This window comes from Epinephelus moara, chromosome 7, assembly GCF_006386435.1.
Source record: "Epinephelus moara isolate mb chromosome 7, YSFRI_EMoa_1.0, whole genome shotgun sequence".
Taxonomy (NCBI): Eukaryota; Metazoa; Chordata; class Actinopteri; order Perciformes; family Serranidae; genus Epinephelus; species Epinephelus moara.
The window spans coordinates 31,660,434-31,684,077 of record NC_065512.1 but is presented as its reverse complement, the minus strand read 5'-3'; the positions used below and the strand labels follow the sequence as shown (position 1 = coordinate 31,684,077).

The window sequence follows — 23,644 nt, the reverse complement described above, 5'->3', positions numbered from 1 at the left end:
TGTCAGCCTGTGGGGAACCATCATTCCGTCATACCAGCACGTTCCCGCTCTTTTCTACCTCTGACACACACAAACACACACACACACACACACACTCCTTTCCTTTCACTTTTTCCTGACTAACTTGCGTCCTGCTCCTGGCTTGAGGCAAAACTAACATCAACATGGGAAATAATAAACCACCCAGTCTCCACATGCCTCTTTAAAGCAGCATCTGTTTGTGCTCATTAACCTGACTTGTATACATGATCCAGTTTCCCATTCACTCACTCACTTGGCTCTTCGTTCGCTCGCTCCCTGCTCGATCACTGACTCGGCTACTACACAGCGTCCTCCACTTTCCTCGCTTTCTCTCTCTTCACATTCTGCTCCGTCAGTCACTCATCAACAACGCCCTCTATACGTCCTTACTCCCTCTTTTTAAGTTTTTAGTCTATGGTAAATGCACCAGTTTTATTTCATGACAAAGTCTTTCTTGGCACAACTTAAAAAGAGGCTTTTTCTTCCCCTGTGGATGTTATTATGGAGTCCTCCTCCAGCCTTGATCACTCCTGTCACTGGAGACAAGAGGGAAGTAAAGTGGGCCGGCTGGCTGAGAAACTGTTGAGTCGCTTAACAAACTGACTGGTTGAAGGACTGACTGGGTGTCTGGGGTGAATCCACCGGTCGGGCCTGTGTATCGACTGAGAGGCCATCAGCGTGGATGAAAAGGCCAGCGGTCTGACAGGGCGGGTGACTGGCAGGTTAAGGTTAACATATTCAAAGTAGGAGAGCCCTGGGTTTATATCACAAAGCCTCGCTAGAGCTCTGGCATCGGCCCGCTCTGCACATGTGTGTACAGTTCAAACACATCGACACACAGACCTTCCTTTTCTTCTTTTCCTCTGCCAGCTTCTCCTCTCTCTGTTTATCATGTGCTCCATCTGCCTGCAGTATCTGCCATGCCTGATGAAGGGTGTGTATATTATCCTGTGCACGGCCCTGCTCACAATCAATCACGGACTGTATTGTGGTCCATTTGGTCTGTATGCACGTGTACGTGTGTGTGTGTATGTGGATGTACAGTTGCATTTAGGGCTGAGGGCTGAGCATGCCTCAGCATTAATCAGGCTTGACCACTGAATGGTGGTCCAATGGCTGAACACACACACACACACACACACACACAGACACAGGCACATGCAGTTATACATACAATCAATCCTAAATCTTATTTTCACTCTATGAAATAAATAAATAAATAAATGCAGAATAACTCAACTTTTCTTGCCCTGCTTTAATTTCCACATTGTTTGTATCCAGACTGAAATTATATTTTTAGGTATTTTTTTTTAATCTGCACCATGCTGTTGTCCAGCACCTTTATATTTGACCTTGTCCAAATCTCTTAGCTGAGATCAGCTGCAGCTGCGTAGCTCACTCCGTGGTTGGTCCGTCACTCAGTCCACAAAAATTTCCCCAACCTTTGGAGGCAAAAGTTTTGCCCTAGGAGGCTGAAATTTAGCATGGAAGTCAAGTGTGTACATGTGAGAGAAGGTGGAGCAGTTGGACAGTTGGAGCGGCTCATCGCACAAAAAGCACATAGCTTCCCAATGGACTCACAGACTTGCCGAAAAGTTTGTGAAAAGATTGGTCATGCACCAAAGGAGAGCTGATTAACTGTTAATGTCGAGTGGGCAAAACGTGAATGCATGTGTGTGTATGGTTGCAAGTATTGTGTTATTAGTGCTGGTTTGTCCAGAATCTCATATCTGAAATAAACACCAAGTTTAGTCGATATTGATTTTATTCACATATTGATATGTCAACATATGAGCAAACTAATGTTCCCCAACTGACGCACCCTTTACCTTTTATTTTTCTACTTAGAAATTTAGCCTCTTCAAGTGGAAATAGATAACATACATTTTTAAAATAAAAGCAAAAGTGAAAGCGAGGGTTATATGGAACCAGTCTAAACGCAGATGATGTCATTGTATCGCCATTACATTGTGCAGTCACATTTGTTTCATAATAAGTGAAGGCAAAACAAAAAAGTCTACTTTCTCTTTAAAACACAGTTCTTACATCCCGTAGTGTGCTAAAATAAATATTCAGAGATGATGCTGTCCACTCTGTCTGTATGATTAAGCTTCTAAATATGTGCGAGTGCGTCACAGCTTCTCTCGCTATTGTTTTCTCTCTGTTTCAGTAAAAACATTCCAGCAGTCCCTAAATTGCCACCTTCAAAGACTCTCCAACTTTATGTGAAATGACACAAGCTAAATGATTTCAAATGTCCTCACAGTTCTACTGTCACACTGGAGTTATGTAAACCACACGTCAAATATCCCTAAATAAATGGAAAGCAGTATAGAGTTGCATATTTCTGCTCCCGTTAAAAAATGTGATATAAACATGTGTGTGTTTGCAGGTGGACAGTGACACCATTTGGAATGAGGTCCATTCATCCAGTGCAGCTCGTCTGGCCGTCGGCTCGGTGGTGGAGCTGGTCTTCAAAGTAGCATCGGGAGAACTGAAGGTTAGTTTGGATGCTTTGATGAGTTAAATGTGCAGCAAAGTCGTGGCTGTTGGCTGGGCTTTACTTTTAGTGATTGGAATGACTAATGGATGACATGTATCTGTTGTGTCTGTTTGGCTTTTATATGTGGGTAATTCTGTGTGTGCGTTTAATAACATGAAACAAAGCTCAGATGGACCCCACCAACATGAATCCATGATTAGAACTTTGAAGGGTTTGATTTTAGTGTTGTCATCTTCCAGCTGAGTTACATTCTAGACAACTGCATGTCTTCACAGACAGACGGAGGCAGAGCAAATGCTGTACTTTTTTGAGAACATTGTTAATGGATTCATCTCAGCTTGTTAACACTGTGAGTGCAGCATCTCATAGCGCTGCGCTATTCATCCACACCTCCAAACACCTCAAGACCAGAGAAACCTCCTGCCAGAACCATCCATCCCAAAGTCTCGTTAGCACCTCCCAGACAGACATCCCCACCCCCGTTATGCTTCGCCCACCAGCCAGCCAGCCTTCCTGTGTCTGTGGCGTTGGCTGCTTACTGTTTGAACCCAGCAGGGAGGCCCGGCGCACGGGCACTGCAAATGCCAACGGTCCCCACTAACAGCCCTGTTTTATTGGTATTACACCGCAGCCACCTGCAGAGCAGCCATCGCACTTAGCGTTAGCTTAGCACCACCTTACCACAGACTAATGACGTTCCTTTGAGAGACAGTAGCACACCATATTTTTGACTATATGTGCTTGCATACAGTACTTTTACTACATGTGGGCATGATTACTTTGAAGAAATGAGGGCCTGGTCTTTCAATATAGTGCACTGTGAGATCGGTAGTATCAGAGCTTTAAAGGAAAGTCACATGGATCGCACACATAGTAGAAAATATGCTAAACTTAACTAAAACATGAAGAATAAGGACTTACTTCAACTGGGGTTAAAGTTCACAGGATTGACTTGCCCTCAGCTTAACCTGAACTTAACACATACATGCTCATGTGTACACATACTCGCACATGCGCACACATTCACACACATGCTTAGACGCATACGAATAGACCTCTGAGGATCCTTCGCAGCCAAATGACCAAATTCCACCTGCACCAACAACTCTCTGAACTCCACAGCATGCCATAAATCTACTCCACGCATACACTTAAATGTCTGTCTCTCCATCTGTCGCTTTCTAGTTCTCTTTCCATGTCTATTTTAATCCATTGTTATTTTTCCTCAGCGTAGAGCAACAATCCACCTTCCCCTTGTCTCTCATACACCTATGTACATACTGTAATATGCGGCCTGCTTTAACCGAGTGTCTTCAAACCAGCTGAGGCCGTTGTCTTTACAATAAACTCCCGGCTGGCTGCTAATCCATAGCAGCTGACTCAACATCATTAGTCCAGCTTGCCTCGCTCTACATCAGCCCAAACATCTATCTAATGTCCCCACATAGCAGTGGGAGCCCCCAAAAACAGTTGCTGGGAGTCCCGTAGGTCCCTGCCTTAACAAAGCTCCCCTTAACTGACCCGATGTAAGCATCTGTTTCTCTGTGTGTGTGTGTGTGTGTGTGTGTGTGTGTGTGTGTGTGTGTGTGTGTGTGTATGTGTGTGCGCTTATGAATTGCGCTGCCTGTGAGAAACTGTTTTAAATCTTGAACTAAGGCATGAGACATTATTTTGAAGAATAATGGTAACACGCATTGCAGACGTGTCATCATCTGACCTCTCAGTCTCTCAAAGAGAAAGAAAAAGTATCACTAGATTAGAGTGAGCAGCTTTAAGGTCAGACAGAACCAGCGTCCGTGTACCAAGATGGTTTACTGTGTGTACAGTAAGTGTGTTAAATATGCTGAATGACTTTTGTTTGCCCTGACAGAATGGTTTTGCTGTAGTTCGACCACCTGGACACCACGCTGAGGAGAGCACGCCTATGTAAGTAAACTAGAAATATGACTTAGAGAAAGATCAGCTCTAACCTCTAATTCTTTTTTTTTTTTTTTTATTCAATTCCTTTTAGAACATACATTTTCCTTACATTTCCTCCTTCCTCACTTCTGTTAAAAGCTTTGTTACTGTGGCCATGTTCTTCGAGACAATATGCATTCCAAGTTGTGATTTTCATGTATAGACACATTTTAAAGGAATATGCATTTGTATGTCAATTATTCACCTTGTATTATGTTGAATTCTGTGAAGAATCTCACGTCTGCATGGAGAAGGAAGAATCCAAAAACAGAGAAAATTCTTGATGAATTGAAGTCATAGGGGTCCATGTTGAACAACAGCAAAACCATATCAAACATCAGTTTACCAACTCTCACACAACTCATGCAATATAATCCAAGTCACATTTATCCAGTTGTATGCTCAGCTCTTCCCAAACACATGCATTTTCCCTAAAACATTGCTATTTAAAACACTGCTGCATAAATGGTTTCACGTGTGCACGAGCAGTGTTTTAGATAGTACGTTTTTAGTGAAAACGCATGTGTTTGGGAAGTTCTTAGCATATGACCGGATAAATGAGACTTGGATTACACTGCATGAGTTGTGTTAGAGTTTGCAAATGATTGTTTATAGTTTAACTATTAGATGTGGTTGCCAGTGACTTCAGTTCATCAAGAATTTTCTCAGTTTTTGGATTTTTCGTTCACTGTGGAAGCATGACAAAATGAAGTTTTCTTTCCAAACTCAGTGTAACATGGGTTAAGTAAAAGATATACCCATGATGATTTGGGAGGTGAAGAATTATTTTAAAGCATCCACTGCACATCAGACAGTAAGTGGATGTGTGTTGTTCTCAATGTGAGATTTACAGTATTGCAAACAGTACAGTATTGCTCAAGCTTGTAAATGTGATGTATTTCAGGGAGTTCATAGCGCTGTCTTGTTACTGTCCACTTTCAGGGGCTTCTGTTACTTCAACTCAGTCGCCATAGCAGCAAAGCTGCTGCAGCAGAGGCTCAATGTCAGTAAAATCCTCATCGTGGACTGGGTAAGTGACACCTACAACATTATGAGTTGCTTCTTACATAAACATCTGTTTAGAGAATGCAAACACAAAGTGTTGTGGTGGCAGTTAAACATCTTATTTGCATAGTGAGTAGTTTTTTTCCTCAGAAATGGCTAGGCAGGACATTTTGTAACATAAACCACAATGAAACAAATGAATATGTATATGTGCCCATCAGGCCATTGAGTTCACAACAGTTGAAAACTATAAAGTGCACTATTAGAAGAAGTGCAGCAGCCACGACCTGCATGCTGTACTTGTTATGAGAGGAAGGAAGGGCTCAAAGTATTGGCTATTTAGGTCAGACATGGTCTCTCTTTTGAAAAAAAAAAGAAAAAGAAAAAATGGACGAAGTTATTTCGTAAAAGGTATGACAAAGCCTCTGTCATGTCTAGGAGCACTGCTCCTCAGTGGCGACCCTGGCTGGTCATGGCCATTCCCAAAATCCTTTGAAGGGCCTTTTCATTTCCTCCCTGTCTGTCACAGGGGGACTTTTAGTGCATCTAGCAAACTCATTGTCATGCCACCCCAGCCAACAGGGACATTTTTAGGATCACTGTATTAAAGCATTCTTGGGATATAGACGATGAGGTCATTTAATTGATGTTGTCTTGTTGGCAAAAGTGAATAACTTTTGAAGTTGAGTGTTTTATTGAATCCTGCTGACCATCCCTTTTTTACATCACACAAGACTGCAGCTGAGATACAGACATGACTGTCTGGCAGTGTTGCAGTCTCAGAGTGTCAGTCACTTGGTCTTAGTGCAGGTATTGGTAGCTTGTTGAGAAAGCTTCTGTTGTGCCTCTGTCAGAATTGAAGGATAATTATACTAAGAATATTTTCATTCACCTACTTAGTTGGAAATTGTCCCACACTCTGGGGCAGATTCACAAAGAGTGGATTGCAGCAGCTGATAGTACCATGAATTGTGCATCACTCGCAACCACTTTCTGCCCCGTCTCAAGGTCCGATTTACAAAAGATGTTACGCTAATGATATTACAGCACCAATAAAGTTTTGCAGCTGAGTGCAATTTGCCCTTTTCTGCGTCTGATTGCAATTATCCATGTGGCAAAGTATAAATGTTGCCTTTGCGCCAAGAACACAGTTGGCAGAACAATGTCAGAGAGGAAAAGAAGACTGAAATATTCAGACCGCGGGCTACAGGTCCTGACCGACGGGGAGCAGAGACATTCCTCAAAACTTTGAGCAAGAATTTTAAAACATGACGGAGAGAAATCATGAAACCCCCTTGCCTGTAAATGTGCTTCAGTTACCACCAGCTCTCTGAAAATGCTAATAATTTCACTGTAACTCGTGGTAATTAGGGCTAATCTTTGTGATTTGGACTGTTTTTGCAGTGAGACTAATTTGCATAAAAAAGGGGCCAATTTTGTGCCAAGTGTATGATTACATAATTTAAATATGTGCAAATAGCTCAGCAGCAACGAGACGCTATTTGCTTGGCAGCCCAGGTAGGGGTGCGTTACACCCTTTGTTGGTGCTCTTTGAATTACACAGTTTCTTTTGGTCTTATTTGTGCAGCTTTAAGGGCCACAAAAGCTGTGAAAAACCTTTCTGAATTCAACCATCTGTGCAAGATTTTGTCTTAACCAGTCTCTTTTCAATTTTCCTAGGATGTGCACCATGGTAATGGCACCCAGCAGGCCTTCTACGCAGACCCCAGTGTTCTCTACCTGTCAATGCATCGCTACGATGATGGGAACTTCTTTCCTGGCAGTGGAGCACCTGACGAGGTCAGAAGAAACACCAGTCTGTCTCTCTGCCTGCCTGCCTGCCTGCCCACCTGTTGCACAAAGTAACCCAGCTGTGTGTGTGTGTGTGTGTGTGTGTGTGTATTGTAGGTGGGCAGTGGAGCAGGTTGCGGCTTCAACGTGAACATGGCCTTTACTGGAGGACTGGAACCTCCCATGGGCGATGCAGAGTACCTGGCTGCATTTAGGTAAGATACTGATATCATCTGCTACTATAGAGAGAATTAGAGTTTAAATTTTAGCGAGTGTTATAGTTTGAATTTGATGTTAGTGGCGTCACTGTAGATTTCATTCCTTCGCGATGCTAAATACCTGCCCTCAAAGTGACTTGGAGAGAAGACTCTGCAGTGCATAGTTTGACAAATGACCCACTGGGGCCTGTTGAGTAGGTAGGGAGCCCCTCCTCATGCCTGGCCTGATTTCTATTAGGTCCACTTTCTGGGGCTATTTATAACCTCACACACACACACACACACACACACACACACACACACACACACACACACATGCACTCATCCTCACACGTGCAAAACATAGACGCACTACAGCCATGGACTCCCCACAGACATGTACATGTCTCATACACGTCTCTGGTTCATACAGAGGATGGTAAGGCACAGGTCTGGATTGGTTCCAGCTCTCTTTGAAGATGAACCCATGTTTGCGACCGTGCGTCCATCTGGCCGGTTCCAGCTCTCTTTGAAGATGAACCCATGTTTGCGACCGTGCGTCCATCTGGCCTGAGTCAAACGCATCAAACCGACAGGCCACTGTCTTCTCGCAGCTTTCGGCACGCAAGCCCCCGGAAACACACCTTAGGCCGTTAATGCACCCCAGACCCCTGTGTGCTCTCTCTCCCCCTCTCTTTACTTTTTATTGTTTCTTCCCCCTTCATCCTGCTCCTTCTACCCATGTGTGCATGTGCACCGATGACAACCACCTAAGATACAGTACGTATATCATACTACAGACATTATTTATAATCCATCACCAAAGCCAGTGCAGTTACCTCACATACAGGTTGGTACATTATTTGTATACTATTTTTTTCCATCTATATTGATATACAAAGCAGAGTATTGGTCATATAAATGAAACATCATTGACCAGTAACACTAAAATCAGTGTCTTGTGTAGCTGTGACAGGCTGGTATTGTATGATTTCATGGTTTTATATGGCTGAGAATATATGTTAAAAAAAATGCACTGTAAGTGAAGATGTCTGCTACAACACTACGACAAAGTTGGTTACAAATTTTATAGTTACAGATTCACTTTACACATCTTTATGTGCTGTCACTGCAGCTCTGGGCCACAGAGGCTGCTGTTTGATGCAGTTTAGATTGTAATTCAAATTTAATTTTCTGATTCTTTTACATTTAATGACTATTTTGCAATATTTTATTCACAGTTTACCCCGTATGGTATGCTGTAATTACAACAGTGATTGATGGCTGGGGGCGGACAGGCCTGTCTCTCTGCAGAACTTCAATGTTGTGGATTTGCAGTTTGAACATGTTTACTATTAACCGGTATAAACTTATTCAGGTAATTTTTGTACTCCAGCCATTAAGCATTCAATTCCATAAAGTTGTTGGACCTTTAAAACACAGACTAAAAAAAAGAAAAATTCATGTAGCAGAGGTTGAGATATCCTGAAGACTCCGTCCCATTTGGATCACACTACAAAAACACAGGATCCTGCAAGAATTCCCATAATGCAACTCAATAGCATCTTTCATGAGACTTCTACTGACTCCTAAATCCCTGCCTCTTTCAAACACCACACCTCCAGTTTGTAATGCAGACTTTTGGTTAGAAAATCAGGTCTCAACTCCAAGCTGAGATAACACTGATGACATTGTCAGGGTTCTTTTTTTCAAACTTTGGAAAGCCAGAGCCGCAGAAGATATTACGCAACACTTTTCACAGACTGTGTAATACTCCTTTGATCCAAAAACTTAATTTCATGTGTAAAATTGGTGGCGTGCCCCTTTAACTTTTAAACAGGCATTGTTGGAGATGTTTCATCTGTATTTGAGCTGATCAATGTAGTATTAAGTTAATCAATAATGCAGTGCACTCCAGTTAAACCAGCCCACCCTGTTAACATTAAACTGGAACCACTTTGTTAAACAGTAGTTTTAGTGTGTGTATGTTAGTTCAGGGGTGCATGCGTCCATATGAGAACATGCATGTGGAGAGGTGTTTGTGTGTTCTGTTTGTGTAATTGTAGGCTATTAAATTAAAAGATGGAAGAGATCCAAAGATATAAAGTGAAAGCAAATAAGAGTTTGGGTGTGTATCACCTCAGACCCTGGCGCCATTTGTCCCCCGAGGCTTTAGCAGTATTGGACGATTCATAGGCCCCACAGGACGGCAGCAAACTTGTCTCGCAGCTCGTAGATCTACCACACACACGCAAAGTAACACAGTTACAGATAGAAGATAGTCATGTGTTTATACAAATGCACATGTTGCACACAAGCTTATAAAAATGCAGAAGGTCTTGGGTTAAAGTTTACATGAGGGTGCATGCATATGCACAAAAACACAAAGTAATAGATAAACAAATGCTCCCACATGCAGCTTTGACATAAATGTGCTTACACATTTACAACCACATGCAGACGGGACACATGTGCACGGACACCTGATACACACAGCCTCTCTCTCTCTTTCAGTCTCATTGTTTATCTGTGTGTTGTGGTCCTCTCCTTCCTCCCTCTCCGTCTTCGGGAGGGGATGCGTGCCTCGCGGCCGGCACCTTCCCATTCCTCCGCTGGCCTGTGCCACGTTGCATTTGCAGGGGATCAAATCTGAGCCTCCAGAAAGCACAGAGAAAAAAGATAAGAAAATTGGCCCTAATGAAAACCAGAAGCACCGTCTCTCTCTCTCTCTCTCTCTCTCTCTCTCTCTCTCTCTCTCTCTCTCTCTCTCTCTCTCNCTCTCTCTCTCTCTCTCTCTCTCTCTCTCTCTCTTCCTCCCTCCCTCTCTCCTCATCCTCCTCCTTTCACTCCCTCTTCTGCCATGAACTTGGAAAGACGAGAGAGGGGGAGAATTAAACTTAATTCAAACCAGCTCTCCGCAGTGCCAGATGACAAGGCTTTGATGTGTAAGTGTGCGTGTGTGAGTTTTTCGCTCTCTTATTCTCTCTCTCCTCTCCCGCTCTCCTCTCCTTTCTTTTTTTTTTTCTTTTTTTTTTCTGAACGGAGGAGGAAAGCCTTGAAGCTCTGCAGTTTAACCTTTTGTTGGCTGGTTTGATGAGCACTGCTCCCTCTAAAGGACAGGGTCTAAACTCTTCTAAAATGGCCCTCACCTGGCATGACGTTCAACCTCTCCAATAGTACAAACACAGGCTTACTGGCCTTGTAATGCTTTACATCATTAAAACCTTGGATTTATCTGCTCATGCCAATTATCTCTGTTAAATACTGGCAGATTGTTTCACTGAAAAACTTGCTCTCACGCCTTTGCATAACGGAAACATGACCTCAGATGTGTTTACACTCTTTTTATTGAAGTAATAACATATCTGTTTGGCAGAAATGGAAATGTGTTTTTAGAATATTACACAGTTTATTCTACTGTAGTGTAACAAAATAAACCAGAGAAATTGACACTTATCTAAAATTTGCGTAGAAATATTAAATGCCTTATCTACAGCTTGTGGTCCACCACCAAGGCCACATTTCAGCCCTTTACCCTCCATGTTAGAAACACAGAGTGCATTGGATTAGAAGGCATAATCAAGATGTGGAAAAGGATAAATTAGGGAGTAGAGTAATTACACAAAGATGAGTAGTCTCTAGAGAGGAAGTTTTCCTTGGCTCAAAAAAATCACCACTACGCCAAGACCTACTGCTGTATTAACCTGTGTGAGCACATTTGTGTGCAGTTGAAATCATGTTGGATGACAATTGCCAAAAACTGAATGCGCTCATCAGGAATAATTAGTCAGAGCAGAGGAAATGGGAAAAAAAGGCCCTTTGTGAGGTTTAGTTTTGTGAAGTTAGTAGTCTATAGAATATAGTCGATGTTAGACAGGGACCCAATGTGGTCATTTTCAGATTCATTCTTGTAGTCAAGTTTTTTACTAGATAATGTTTATGTGCTTTAATAATCAAAAAACACTTCACTTTCCCTCATACTGTCTGTCCTGGACCACCTGTATTTACCCTCTGTCTGAAATGCTCCATTTAGCGGCTGTTTCTTTAAGCCCACCTCAAAAAAAGCCCAGTCTGCTCTGAATGGCTAGCGTTTCAGAGTCTTCTGTATCTCTGTGTCTCTTCACCGCCAAAGAATGATTGTAATCCTTTCTACTGTGAAAAACACCAATAAAAACTTCTTGACACAAGCGGACATGTTCCAGCAGGAGAATGATCCGAAATAAGAGAGGAATTCACAAAATCGGCAACCAAGTTTACGTGTTACCCTCATGTTAGCATGTAGCTTCCTTAGTGTGTCTGGAGCAGATGCAAATAGAAAAATTTAGGCATGCTGTGACTGTAGCCAAAGTAGAAAAAACTATTGGAAACAGAGTTTACAGAGCAGTAGAAGACCTGAGGCTTTGCTCACAGGGATGGTGTGCTGCAGGAATGAGTCCTAAAACCCAGAAAGGAGTTAGCATTTTAGCACTTCCAGTTCCATCGTTTTGATGTCAGTGGGGTTTTTGATTAGAATCCTGAAATATGACCTGTCATTATGATGAGCTTAAGAGACTTTCACATTTTGTTCTACAAGCTAAAATATGTCATTAAATACCCCACACGTAAATTTTGACATCCAGAGTCCTAAAAAAGATGACGATGATGATGTTGATGATGATGTTGATGACGTTAGAATGTCATCATGCCAGACACTGCTTTACGGTCTTGTTATGGTGGCAGTGGCTTTTTGTTGAGGGAACCAGGGCGATGCTAACTTCCACGTTGGTCTCCAAAAAACCAACTCGGTTACTTCTACATACATGAACATCAGTTTGAAACTTTGGCCTAGTTTAATAAACATCATTCATTATCAGTAGATGCACCACACACAAGAGGGCTGAATTGCTTCTTCTTTTAATTTAATCTTCATTTGAAGAAGGCGTTTTTTGTAATGTTTTAAATGAAGATTAAATTAAAAGAAGAAGCAAGTCAGCCCTCTTGTGTGTGGTGTATCTGCTTATTTACTACCAATCTCATGTTTCCTGCCAACACCTGCAGCAAGTCATAAGGACTGACAGTGCACTGCAAGGGACATGTGCTTTTGAATGAGGTCTCCTTTAAAAGGGTGTGATGTCAAAGAGAGACTTGTTATATGTACACAGAGGCAGTGAGAATGATATTTCACGTGTGTGTGTTTACCACACAGATTCAAGTTATATGAGTCTCATCTTAATTATTGTCTGTCATCATTGTTGATGTATAATTTGGAAATCCTTCAGCAGAAGTTTCAAAGTCTGAGAAAATAGCCCTGATGATGTCAGGCTTGAGAAGATGAAAAGTGCAGGATCCAGCATTTTTGGAGCTTGACCCCTGCAGCATTTATTTTGACTAACTCTTTCTTTAATCTGTTGATTCCCCCAACTTTATGAATGGGAGAACTGAGCTGCTGGAGTTTAATAACCACACAACATTCCCACACACTCTCTCACGCACACGAACACAGGCCCAACATTCCTCAGCTGATACTTTGACACATGCACCTGTTGCTAGGTAAACCAAACAATACTAAACAAAAGTTTACACTAAATGCTTACCCAAGTTATTCCACTCACAGTAAGATCTATTTGGCAGTTGTTTAGATCGCAACTTCTTTACTCAGGATGCCCCGTAGCTTACAGCTCAGTCGTAAACTCTCCCCTCCCTTAATTAACCGAGAGGCTTTTTCATCTCCACATACGTAGCCTCTGATTCACACACAATTAGTCTTCCCGAAAACCGCTGGTTTCCCTTTAATGCCAGTCAGCTAATTAATTACTGTGGGTTTTTATTTCGTTAAATGTCAGGATATTATTCCAGGGGGTTGGGGGATGGAACTGATGACACCAGCAGTTTTCATCCTCGTGACCAGAACTGTCTCTGTCTGTGCTCAAGGTTGGAGGAGGGAAGGGGGAGCCCTCACTGGTTTAAGTATCCTTGGCGGTCAAGGCTTTCCCCTGCACTGTGTCAGCCCACATGCACGTCTGTGGTCAACCCCCTTTAGTGTGGGGTCTTTTATGGCCCAAATGTTAATGGGCCAAGGCCGTGGGTGTCTGTAAGTCTGTGATTGGGCGGAGAAAGAGGGAGCAAACCTGTAACACGTGATAGAATATAAAACTGGAGCTGAAAATTTTTAACTTTCCTGAGCAGAGTGGTTGTTCATGTCACATAATTGTTTGGTTTACCTTTTTAGACACATTTGCACTTGCCGTAATGCTGACATAATTTTCATCTCTTTTCATTCATGCTCTTACTCACTCAGTCTTGGTCCATGTTTTCTTTCTAGACTCCTCCCTCACAGGTTTCCTAGGGCCTTGCCCTCTTTCATTTTCTTGCTCTCTGTATCTTTATCTCTCTCATTCAAACTTTTTTTCCCAATCCTATTCCTTCATCTTCTTTACATGACGTTTTCCTCTGAAATATTGCCAGAAGGCACGCACACAGAGTGACGCACGCACTCCGTGTATCCTTTCTGTCTGGAACTACCAAAAAGCTCCTAATACCACCTCCCGCCTCTCCCTCAGACAGCTGTGTGTATGTATGGGTGTTGTGTTGTGGTGGGGGGTGTGGTGTGCGCAGTTGAGGGCTGTAATTTGGTGGTGAACAAGGGCTGGAAAAAACGGTGGCCTCCGGAGTTCAGGGCACGCTGCTCGCCCACAGCCGGCAAACCAGCAGCGTGTTCCTGAGGTTGGCAAAGTACAGAGGACCTACGACGGAACCCTGTGGTACTCTGTCACTCGCAGACCTCACCAAAACACTGCCCAGATATCCCAGACCCCCCCCAAAAAAAATTCCTGTGTAGACTGAGCAAATCCAAGAGAACCACTTGTTTTGCCATCTGGGTAGTCTATAACTATTTATGCACTAAGTGAAACATCGTAAATCATAAACGAGATTACCGAGACACATTTTACTTTTATACAAAGTTGACTAAGCCTCCAGTGTGCCTACTAGTTTAGTGATGTATCATTTTTAGTGATTCCTAATTTAGAGATACCCTTACAGATGTCCTCCTCAGATACAGAAAACCAAACTTAAACTTATATAATCAACAGTTTAATTTTTTTATTTTTTATTTAAGCAATGCATACTGATTTATAGTTTAATTAATTTCTTTAATTTAAAAAAAGTTGTGTCCATCTCCCTAAAAAACTTAATTCAAGCTCATGAATTCAAACCTTACTCAAATCTTATGTGATCTAATCTTTGCAAAACATGTATTCTCTGATGGGTTTTTTTTTTCTAACAGGGTCGTCATATAAACTGGACTGGATTTTCCAGCCACAGCTTCCACTGAATCATTACACAGTACTCTACTGTTGATTGGATTTATGCGTATGACACATTGCACACAAGCACTCCCTCCCTGCCAGCTGTGTCAGAGGAAGATTGTACACAAACAGCCCTCACTGACCACACCCATCCAGTGTTAGAATTACCCTGCATGCTCAACGCAAATACACACACATGCAATTATATCTGTCCTTCCGTTTCTCCTTTTTACTTAAGGATGTTGCAGGGTATTGCTGCCTCCAAATTTCCAAACTCTCCACTTCAAAAAGTGTACGCTGTAATTTTCTCTGCCACACACATACGGTGCATACAAACTCATTAGGTGGATGTTTGCTTTGACAACCATGAAAGGGAAAGAAAAGCCATAGAAGAATTAAAAAATACAGTGACTGATGACATATCTTTTTTCAGCAATAATGACATGTAGCATCTCTAATCACCTGATTACACCGTATACTACAATCATTATCAGGACAGTAAGCACCAAAGGCATATCTCCATATATATATTTTAATGGTAGTTCTCTCAAACTCCAGTAGTCCTCTTTTAGCCACCAGAGGTGACAGAGTTCATTTAGCTTGCCTGCTGCAAGTCAGTCGTTCTTCTTATTTTACAGTTTTTTGATTAGTTGACCCAAAAGAGACATGGTGTAAAATATTTTATTAGGTAAATGTAGCTTCATCAGAGTATGAGACTTTGGTTGATATGCCACAGTTTCGTCTTTCTTTATACAGCTGTCCCGTATGCTCCATTTTTAGTCCAGTGTACACCTTGAATCTCTGTATGTTTAGCTGTTAATTTCATATGGTTTGATACAGTCACATATAATGGAGATATATAAAACTGTTTATATTTGAACAATTAATCCTGAAAATCTGGCTCATCAGTCTCTGTGGTTTTTGATTGTACTTCTGAGTGGTTGAGCAGCAATTTCTTATCTTGGAATATACTATGTTGAATGTATTTTGGAGCAGTTTATGTTTGGTTGTAGCCCAGTCATCCTGTCATGTAGCCAGCCTATTGAATATATATTTTACACTTACAGCTGCAAGCATATTTGTTAATGAAATGCAGAATGACTTTTTGATGAGCCTGCTTTAGACCGCTGTGACTCAGAAAGGGCCAGTTGGAAGAGAGACTAACCCTCAGCCTGCAGGACAGACTTTAACCTCACTTATCATCAAGATTTCCATGCTGTTGGTGTTTGTGAGACACTGATAATTTAAACGACCTCTTCCTTGTAGCGAAAAAAAACATGCACTTGTTTTCATACAGTGTTCTATATTAAGTAAAGCCACAACTGGTCAGAGATAGGAATCTTATATGACTTGTGAAAATTTACCCGCCTCTCTCATGCACTATAAATATGTTATTTTGTTGACGCTGTTTTTTCCTAGGACGGTGGTTATGCCTATTGCCAATGAGTTTGCCCCAGACGTGGTTCTGGTATCTTCAGGCTTTGATGCGGTAGACGGACATGCTCCACCCCTGGGAGGATACAAACTGACAGCCAAATGTAAGTGCTGACCACAGTTACCCAGTTAATCATTCTTGGTTTTCTAAGCCATAGATAAAAATTCTCTAAAGGACTTCTAGTAATACATACACATAATTTTAATGCCCTTCACTGTCTCACTCATGTCGTTCATATTTTCTTCCTGTGCAACACAGCACAATATTTGATGGCAGCAAAGACTGACAGGCGCACACTCAGGCACACAAACACATGCTTTTGTGTTTATTCTGTGTGTCTAACTTGTGTATTCAGATCGAGACCTTGGCGTGCCAGCAAAGAGCTTTTCTAAAACCATCCCGCAGATCTCAAATAAGAACAGGGGTCTTGGTTGTTAAGGGGTGATATGGGTGGTTAGAGAGTATTGCAGGAAGGGGGGATATGGGTAGAATTTAGGGGAGAAGAAAGTATGGCTGAATGCATATATTAAAACTCCCCTCCTCCTGAGAGAAAAAGATCAAAGACTGCGACCAAGCCTAAACGCAAAGCCGCATTTATTAAAATTAAACCTGGCTCGTATTATGGCTTGTTTTTTGGCCCCCAGTAAATCCACAGTGCGCTCTCTTTCTCTCTTCCTCTCTTCCTCTCTCTGATGCAGTCACCCTTTTTCTCATTCAGGCTCAAACCCCATTTTTTCTCTCTTTTTTCTTTGATCGATATCCAAAAAGGAAGTTAGAGCTTGAACAGTGCTCCCCCATCTCATTCTTTTCTCCTGCTCCTTCTCCCTCCCTCTCTGTCTCTGCCATCTCTTTGCTGTCATTTCCTGTGTGTCCAGGCTTTGGCTACCTGACCAGGCAACTGATGGCTCTGGCAGGCGGTCGGTTGGTGCTTGCCCTGGAGGGGGGTCACGACCTCACAGCCATATGCGATGCCTCCGAAGCCTGCATCTCTGCTCTGCTTGGCAATGAGGTAAGATGAGAGCAAAGAGGAGGAGGGATAAATTACCAGGTTATCAAAATAACCTGTAGGAAGGCACTAAGATCCGACAAATACATTTGGAATTTTGGAGTAAATCTATGGCTGGTGTGAGATTAAATGGGGGCTGAGGTTTACAATTGGAGCTACAATCACATACCACAAATACCTCAATAGAAAGTATGACTTGGTTAGTTCCTGCTGAAAAAATGGCATATTACTTATTTTGGATTTTTTTCCTGAGACTGTGAATTCTCTTTATTGTACAAGCTTCAGATTAATGCCAGTCATACAGTATGTAGTTCAGCATTTATTAATGCATCAATGAGCTTTATTAACAGCCACATTAGCATTGAAGTGAACATGCAGAACTTTAAAGTACAGTTTTATTTATCAGTCTCGATTGTTTTGGTGTTGTCGAGTGTTGGAGACATAAGCTGTAGAGATATCTGCCTCGTTTTGAAAATACATTTGAAAAACTAAACAGCAATGTCTCTTTCCAGAAATCATGACACGGTTACTCAAGATAATCCACAGACCTTGTTGTGAGCAGTTTCATATAGGAACTATTTTCTTTTCACCGAACTACACCCACCAACCATATCACCACACAGAAAGAAGCATCTACTTTTGGACAAGAGGCCTGTGCTCATGACAGCACTTAATGGTGTCCATCTCGGCTGAGCAGTAACGTTAGCTAGCTCAGTGATGCTAGGTGAGCTAGCAGCAGATGCACACATCCTTCTGTGCGGTTCCTTCTCCTGAGCTAGCTTATTACAGGTCAGCAAGGAGGACTCCATTAATGTTTACATCTTGCGCTGTCATGAGCATGAGACTCTTGTCCATGAGTAGATGCACACTTCCTTTTGCAAAGTGATATGGTTGGCAGGTGTAGTTCAGTAGAAAATAAACAGTTCTTACATGAAGCTGCTCACAGCAAGGTCCGTGGATTATCTTGAGTGACCTGGTCGTAGTTTCTGGAAAGAGATATTGCTGTTGAGTTAATTAAGTATATTTTTTGGAATTTTAGCACCACAAGCTGAGTGCCATTTAGTTCCATTTTATTAAAAAGAAAGCAGACATCTCTACTGATATCGCCAACACTTGCAACTCAAAGCAATCTAGATAAATAAAAAACACTACAGGTAAAAGGAAAAATATGTAATTCTTATTTTGAGTTGAACTGTCTCTTTAAGCAGATGAAGAGCATCTGGTTCATTTGTGTTGTCAGCGTGAAATTTTCAGAATTCAGTTGCACTCAGCTTGCCTCTAATTTTTATTCCTGGCTACATTTCCGGAAACGAGTAATTTTCTCTGAGTTTGAAGTCAACATGCTACAAATAAATGAGCATAAAATTCTAATAACAGATATTTTCCCATTCCTTCCTAAGCTAGAAAACGGCACCTTCTGCTTTGAATATTTACGTCTCAGGCAACTTTGAGATTTTGTTCCCTCTGACTGGGTGACTCACATGAATGCTAAGTGAAGTTTTTTCGTGACAGAGGATGGCAACAAGAATTACCTTAACCACCAAACACAATAAAGGTGCAGGATAAAGGTTAGAAATACAGGACAGACTTGCTTGTAGAGAAATCTCTGACAATAGCTCTGTTTTATCTGAGCCAAAACCATCTTCTCTCCATCTTACGCCCTCTCTCAACCACTCAGAGTGGAAGTCAACACCACACACACACACACACACACACATACACGCTACACACATACAGACACACGCACAAACACGTCAGCGTGAGAGGATTTCCAGGCAGAAGGTTAATTGTGGGAGTGTGTAGGTTGGGCCGTGGAACTGAACAAACATCACCACTCTGTGATTCATGGCGCACAACAGAATAGCAACTCCTCTAAGCCGCCCACTCTTTACTTCCAACTAATAGAGAGGCTGGAGTGCTTTTTTGGACGAGCTGCTCAGTCTCATTTTCTCCTCCCAGATTATGCGTCCAAGATATCTCAGTGCTTTTATTTTTAAAGGACTACTGAATTGTGGCAGAGAATGGAGATTATGGAGCTTTCGGGGAAGAGAAGATGATGTTACTGTTAATTTGTTTGTTTAGAAGAATCCATGCACACCGAGTACAAGCACACTTGTGTCTCAAGAGTCCACTAGTAATCATTTGCTGTATTGTTCAGGAACCATTTTATGTCTGACCACTAATGAACAGGACAAAAATGCACATTTGCTTTTAGGCGTACAGCCAGAGGGGAGTGAGGTGGCTGTTTGCTATCTTGCTGAGTTATTTTTCTTATTATCTGAAACTGTTTGTAGTGTGTCGTGCCATCTTACAGTGGCTTGAGTGGATGGATCTCTCTATGTCCTAAGTGTGTTTTGAATGCTTTTACAACTGTAGTCAGAGCTGTCTACTTGTGATCATACAGGATGTGTTGTGTCTCAGAGAAGTCACAAAGCCAGTGAGGTGTTTTCAATTCAGTGAAGTTCAATTCAAGTCAATTCAGAATGAATGGTAGATCCAAATTTTGCAGACATGTTTGAGCAGTGCACAGACACCTTGAAGGTAATTTTCAAATTCACTCCTTAAATAACGATAAAGTAAAGAGAGGGCCAGAGATGTACACAGGTGCTTGGCCATGCAGGGGCTCTACATGTTTAAACAAGAACCTTAAACTGAATCCTAAAACTAAAGGGAAGCCAGTGCAAAGAAGATAAGATGGATGTGATGTGTGTCGTCCTGCTGGACCCAGTCAACAGCCTTGCAGCAGCATTCTGCATTTGGAGACAGTCCAGTAGCCTAGCCGGGATGATGTAAAAGTAAGAACCATACATCAGGAGTATATATCTAGACAGACACTCTTACATTTACTTCATTTATTTTGAAAAACTGACCACTCTCAAGTATTGCTGCAGGCCTGGCCAAGAGCACACCCTGAGTGTTGGTTGCACTGGAATGGTTGGTGTACCTGCTAAAACCATTATCATCTGCCCATTGAGACATTCAGAAAAGTTATACTGATGTATAGGTCTACACTTCTCATTAGGTGTATAAAGTACCTTACAGAGCATGAATAGAATACAGTGGTTGCCAAATGCCTTGGAAGAGTGAAAGACTGTTTTTTTGGCCATTATCTTTATTTTAGTATGGACTAACATCAGTGCTGGTAGAGGTCATGCTACATGAATTCAGAAGCAAGCATTTACACCCAAGTTGTATAGATAGAATATAACAGTTGGTGTGTTCAGTTGAATTTATCCAGTAGACAAACACAATCTTATTTTAGTCTGAATTTCAAAACAGCCCAAGCCTGTTTGAGTAAAAGTTATCAATTATATATGTCTTTAAATGTTTAGCTTTGAATCTGTATCTGCCTTGTTGAAGGTGGTATCTGTGAATTCCTAGGCCTCTTGTTCCAGCCCTGCAGACAGCTCGAGCTATAAATGAGTTCTTGGAATCGTAAAAAACCGCATGGCGTTGTTCCATGTGGATCTTGGAGTTGAAGCAAAACAAACAGAACAATAACACAAGATCACATTAATAAAATTTGGTCACTGCAACCAACCAGTCCACCGTCATGTGGAACATGAAGACATTGACCAACACAGACAGATTACCCATGAAGGAGCTTTTACAGTGACAGTGGACAAACTGGGGTTTAGGTAAAGCACTGTGGAACATGCGGCAGTGTTTTTAATCCTTGAATATTTCTCCTCAAGAGGAAAGCACTTATACGTGCCAAACCTGTCAAAGAAAACTAACGGCTCTGCTGGAGCAAGGTTTTGCATAAGACGGGAAATGCACAGACTGGAGACTTAATCTAATAACTGTGTTTACCTGCACCGTGCCCACCAATGACTCAAAGTTACATGGAGTAACACTGCCATTACAGCTGGTAAGGATTCAGGAATTCAAGGACACTTCAACAGGGCGGATGCTTTTAGCTGTCACGGAGGTTTGTACTCAGGACTTCCAGTTTGAAGGACGCTCTCGTTACTCACAGCACCGCCCTGCTGCAAAAATAATGAATTGGATCAGGGGGTATGCTTCTTGGGTTTCAGCAGCCTGCAGAGCACCGGCCTCGGCAGGGGTTTGGAGGAGGTCACTGGATGGGTGCCATAGGGAGCTGAAAATTCGAAAATAGGCAGGAGGCAGGGAGCGTCAATTGCCTCAGCCCTGCAGGACACCCCTTTCACCCGAGCACCCGGGGCCCCCTCACTGGTACACATCTGAAAATGGTTACCCTCACACCTCTTCCAGCAGGGTCAGCCTGGGCCTAGGGATCAGATAATAAAAGGAAATGGAGTCTTCATTTGAAGTAGGAAGGGATGAAACTATTGTTATAAAGCAGCCGCACAGAGAACAGCACCTATGCAAGTCTCCAAAGTCTGGAAAGGTATGGAAGTCTTTAATTATATGCAGGCCATTTAAAAACTATACTACTAATATTATCATTGGTTCCTGAATTCCTGAATCCAGAATTACAAACCATAGTCTCTAGCCAACCTCTGGGGGGAAAAAAATAATTAAACCCATTCAGTAAACAAGTTGCAACTATGGGGTTTCAGTTTTTACTCTGGGACACATTAAATAGGAACACTGACAGCTATCATGACAAAAGCCTTATAGTTAGAGTTGTACAGCATGCGTCATTAGCAGAAGATGTCTTTGATGAAGTGATGAACAACACAAATGTCGATGTTGTTGACTTTAAGTACAGATGTAAAGTTCTCGTGACTCGCACCGGATGGCTTTTTGGCAGCAAGTGATGTCAGCTGTTTGTACAAAGGCAGATCATTGAGTTGTGTGGAGCTTTGATAACTGATAGCAAAGAAAAAAAGAGCGGCTAAAATGTCCCTGATCAGATCAAAATGGCAGGAAGCAAGTGTTTTTATCAGAATCTCAGCGAAGGTCTCTGTAATGGAGTTGGAATGTAGCTGGAAAACGTCAGCGAGGGATTGAGCTGGAGGGAGATTAAAGGCCTGCTGTTTTGTTTTTGTTTTTTTCTTTTTGCTGACAAAGTTCGGCAATGGCCTCAGATGGCACATGAAATCAGAATATGAAACAGAGGACTCATTTAATCTAAGGTCTAAGTGGGTGCTGTAGCCTCACCAACCAGGTTGGGCAACAGGGCATATGTGGACAAGAAGTGGCCAGCAGTTGAGTGAATTTTGGACATGTTTTAATGTGTCCACTGAGTGGGTTATTTCTAGAGGATATATTTTAGTTTTTGCGTGTGTGTGTGTGTTGGCTGACTGTGAATGGAGCGAATGAGTAGGCTCAGGCATGGGACCACAGCTGGATTAGCTGGTCAGCTGGGCTTTTGTTTATAAAGCTTCAAACTGCCTGAGGGTTTGTATTGTCTGAAAGCGTCCAGAACGCAAGACGTCACCATAACTGTAGCATATACTGTAGCTTAAAGGGACAGTTCAAAGTCAAAAATAGGCTACATATTTTTCCTCTTACCTGTATTGCTATTTACCGGTCTAGATTGTTTTGTTGTGAGTGTTGAAATATCAGCTGTAAATATGTATGGCCTCTCGTCCATGAGTAGATGTACACTTCCTTCTGTATGGTGATGCGGTTGGCGGGTGTAGTTCAGTAGAAAGAATATAGTTTCTACATGAAACTGCTCACAGCAAGGTCTGTGGATTATCTTGAGTAACCGGGTCATAGCTTCTGGAGGGAGACATTGCTGGTGAGTTTATTAAATGTATTTATCTGGTGCTTTGAGAACCACAAGCTGAGTGCCATCTAGTTCCATTATAGTCAGAGGAAATCAGACATCTCTGTGGGTGATATCTCCAATACTTGGCAACTCACATCAAAACAATCAAGACTGATAAACAGAACTCCAGGAAAATATATTTTTCATTTTTGGGAGAACTGTCCCTTTAAATCATAAAATAGTCGAAGTAGACGGGTTTGAAAATTAATTAAAAATGTGCATAATGTCGCAAAGCCTGCAGACTGTATTTTAAATCAAATCAAGGGCAATAGGAATGGTTACGAAATATATATAATTGTGCTTGTTTTATAATTACTGCCTTTGCTGTGGGGCAGTCTAAAAAAGCAGATTTTGGCAGCCTTCACACTGGTGCCAAAACATCCTAAAGGTGTTCTTTACATCCTCTCCACCTCCTGTGTAGCTTGTACTTCCAGTGTTTTACTGCTTGCTAGTGTGAGAAATATATCTGTGCTTTTATTGGCAGGTTAAGACAAGCTTTGCAATAATGAGCGTTAGGTTTCCTTTGAAAGCAGCTCAAATTAGCTGGGAAAGAGAGGGATGAAAATTGCTAAATGGACTTTACAGGCTCTTTTATTCACCCCCACCACTGTAGTGCGTAATCGTGAAGTCTTTTTAGTTAAATAGCTCATGAATGATGCATTGGCAACTACACTAGTCAACTCTGAACTCGGGACTAATTGATGATTGCTCGCAAACAGATGTTGGCCCAATTTGAA

The 23,644-nt window shown here is 41.9% G+C and overlaps 1 protein-coding gene across 5 annotated transcripts in view; it reads left to right on the top strand.

Moving 5' to 3' along the window:
- Positions 1 to 23,644, top strand: part of hdac4 (histone deacetylase 4) — a 150,505-nt gene that overhangs the window by 118,393 nt on the left and 8,468 nt on the right. For all 5 annotated transcript variants that reach the window (XM_050049746.1, XM_050049745.1, XM_050049747.1 and 2 more), the window contains 7 exons: positions 2,414 to 2,521; positions 4,395 to 4,450; positions 5,426 to 5,513; positions 7,169 to 7,288; positions 7,397 to 7,494; positions 16,182 to 16,300; positions 17,073 to 17,206. In XM_050049746.1, the coding sequence (XP_049905703.1) occupies positions 2,414 to 2,521; positions 4,395 to 4,450; positions 5,426 to 5,513; positions 7,169 to 7,288; positions 7,397 to 7,494; positions 16,182 to 16,300; positions 17,073 to 17,206 (723 nt within the window). The remainder of the gene's footprint in view (positions 1 to 2,413; positions 2,522 to 4,394; positions 4,451 to 5,425; positions 5,514 to 7,168; positions 7,289 to 7,396; positions 7,495 to 16,181; positions 16,301 to 17,072; positions 17,207 to 23,644) is intronic.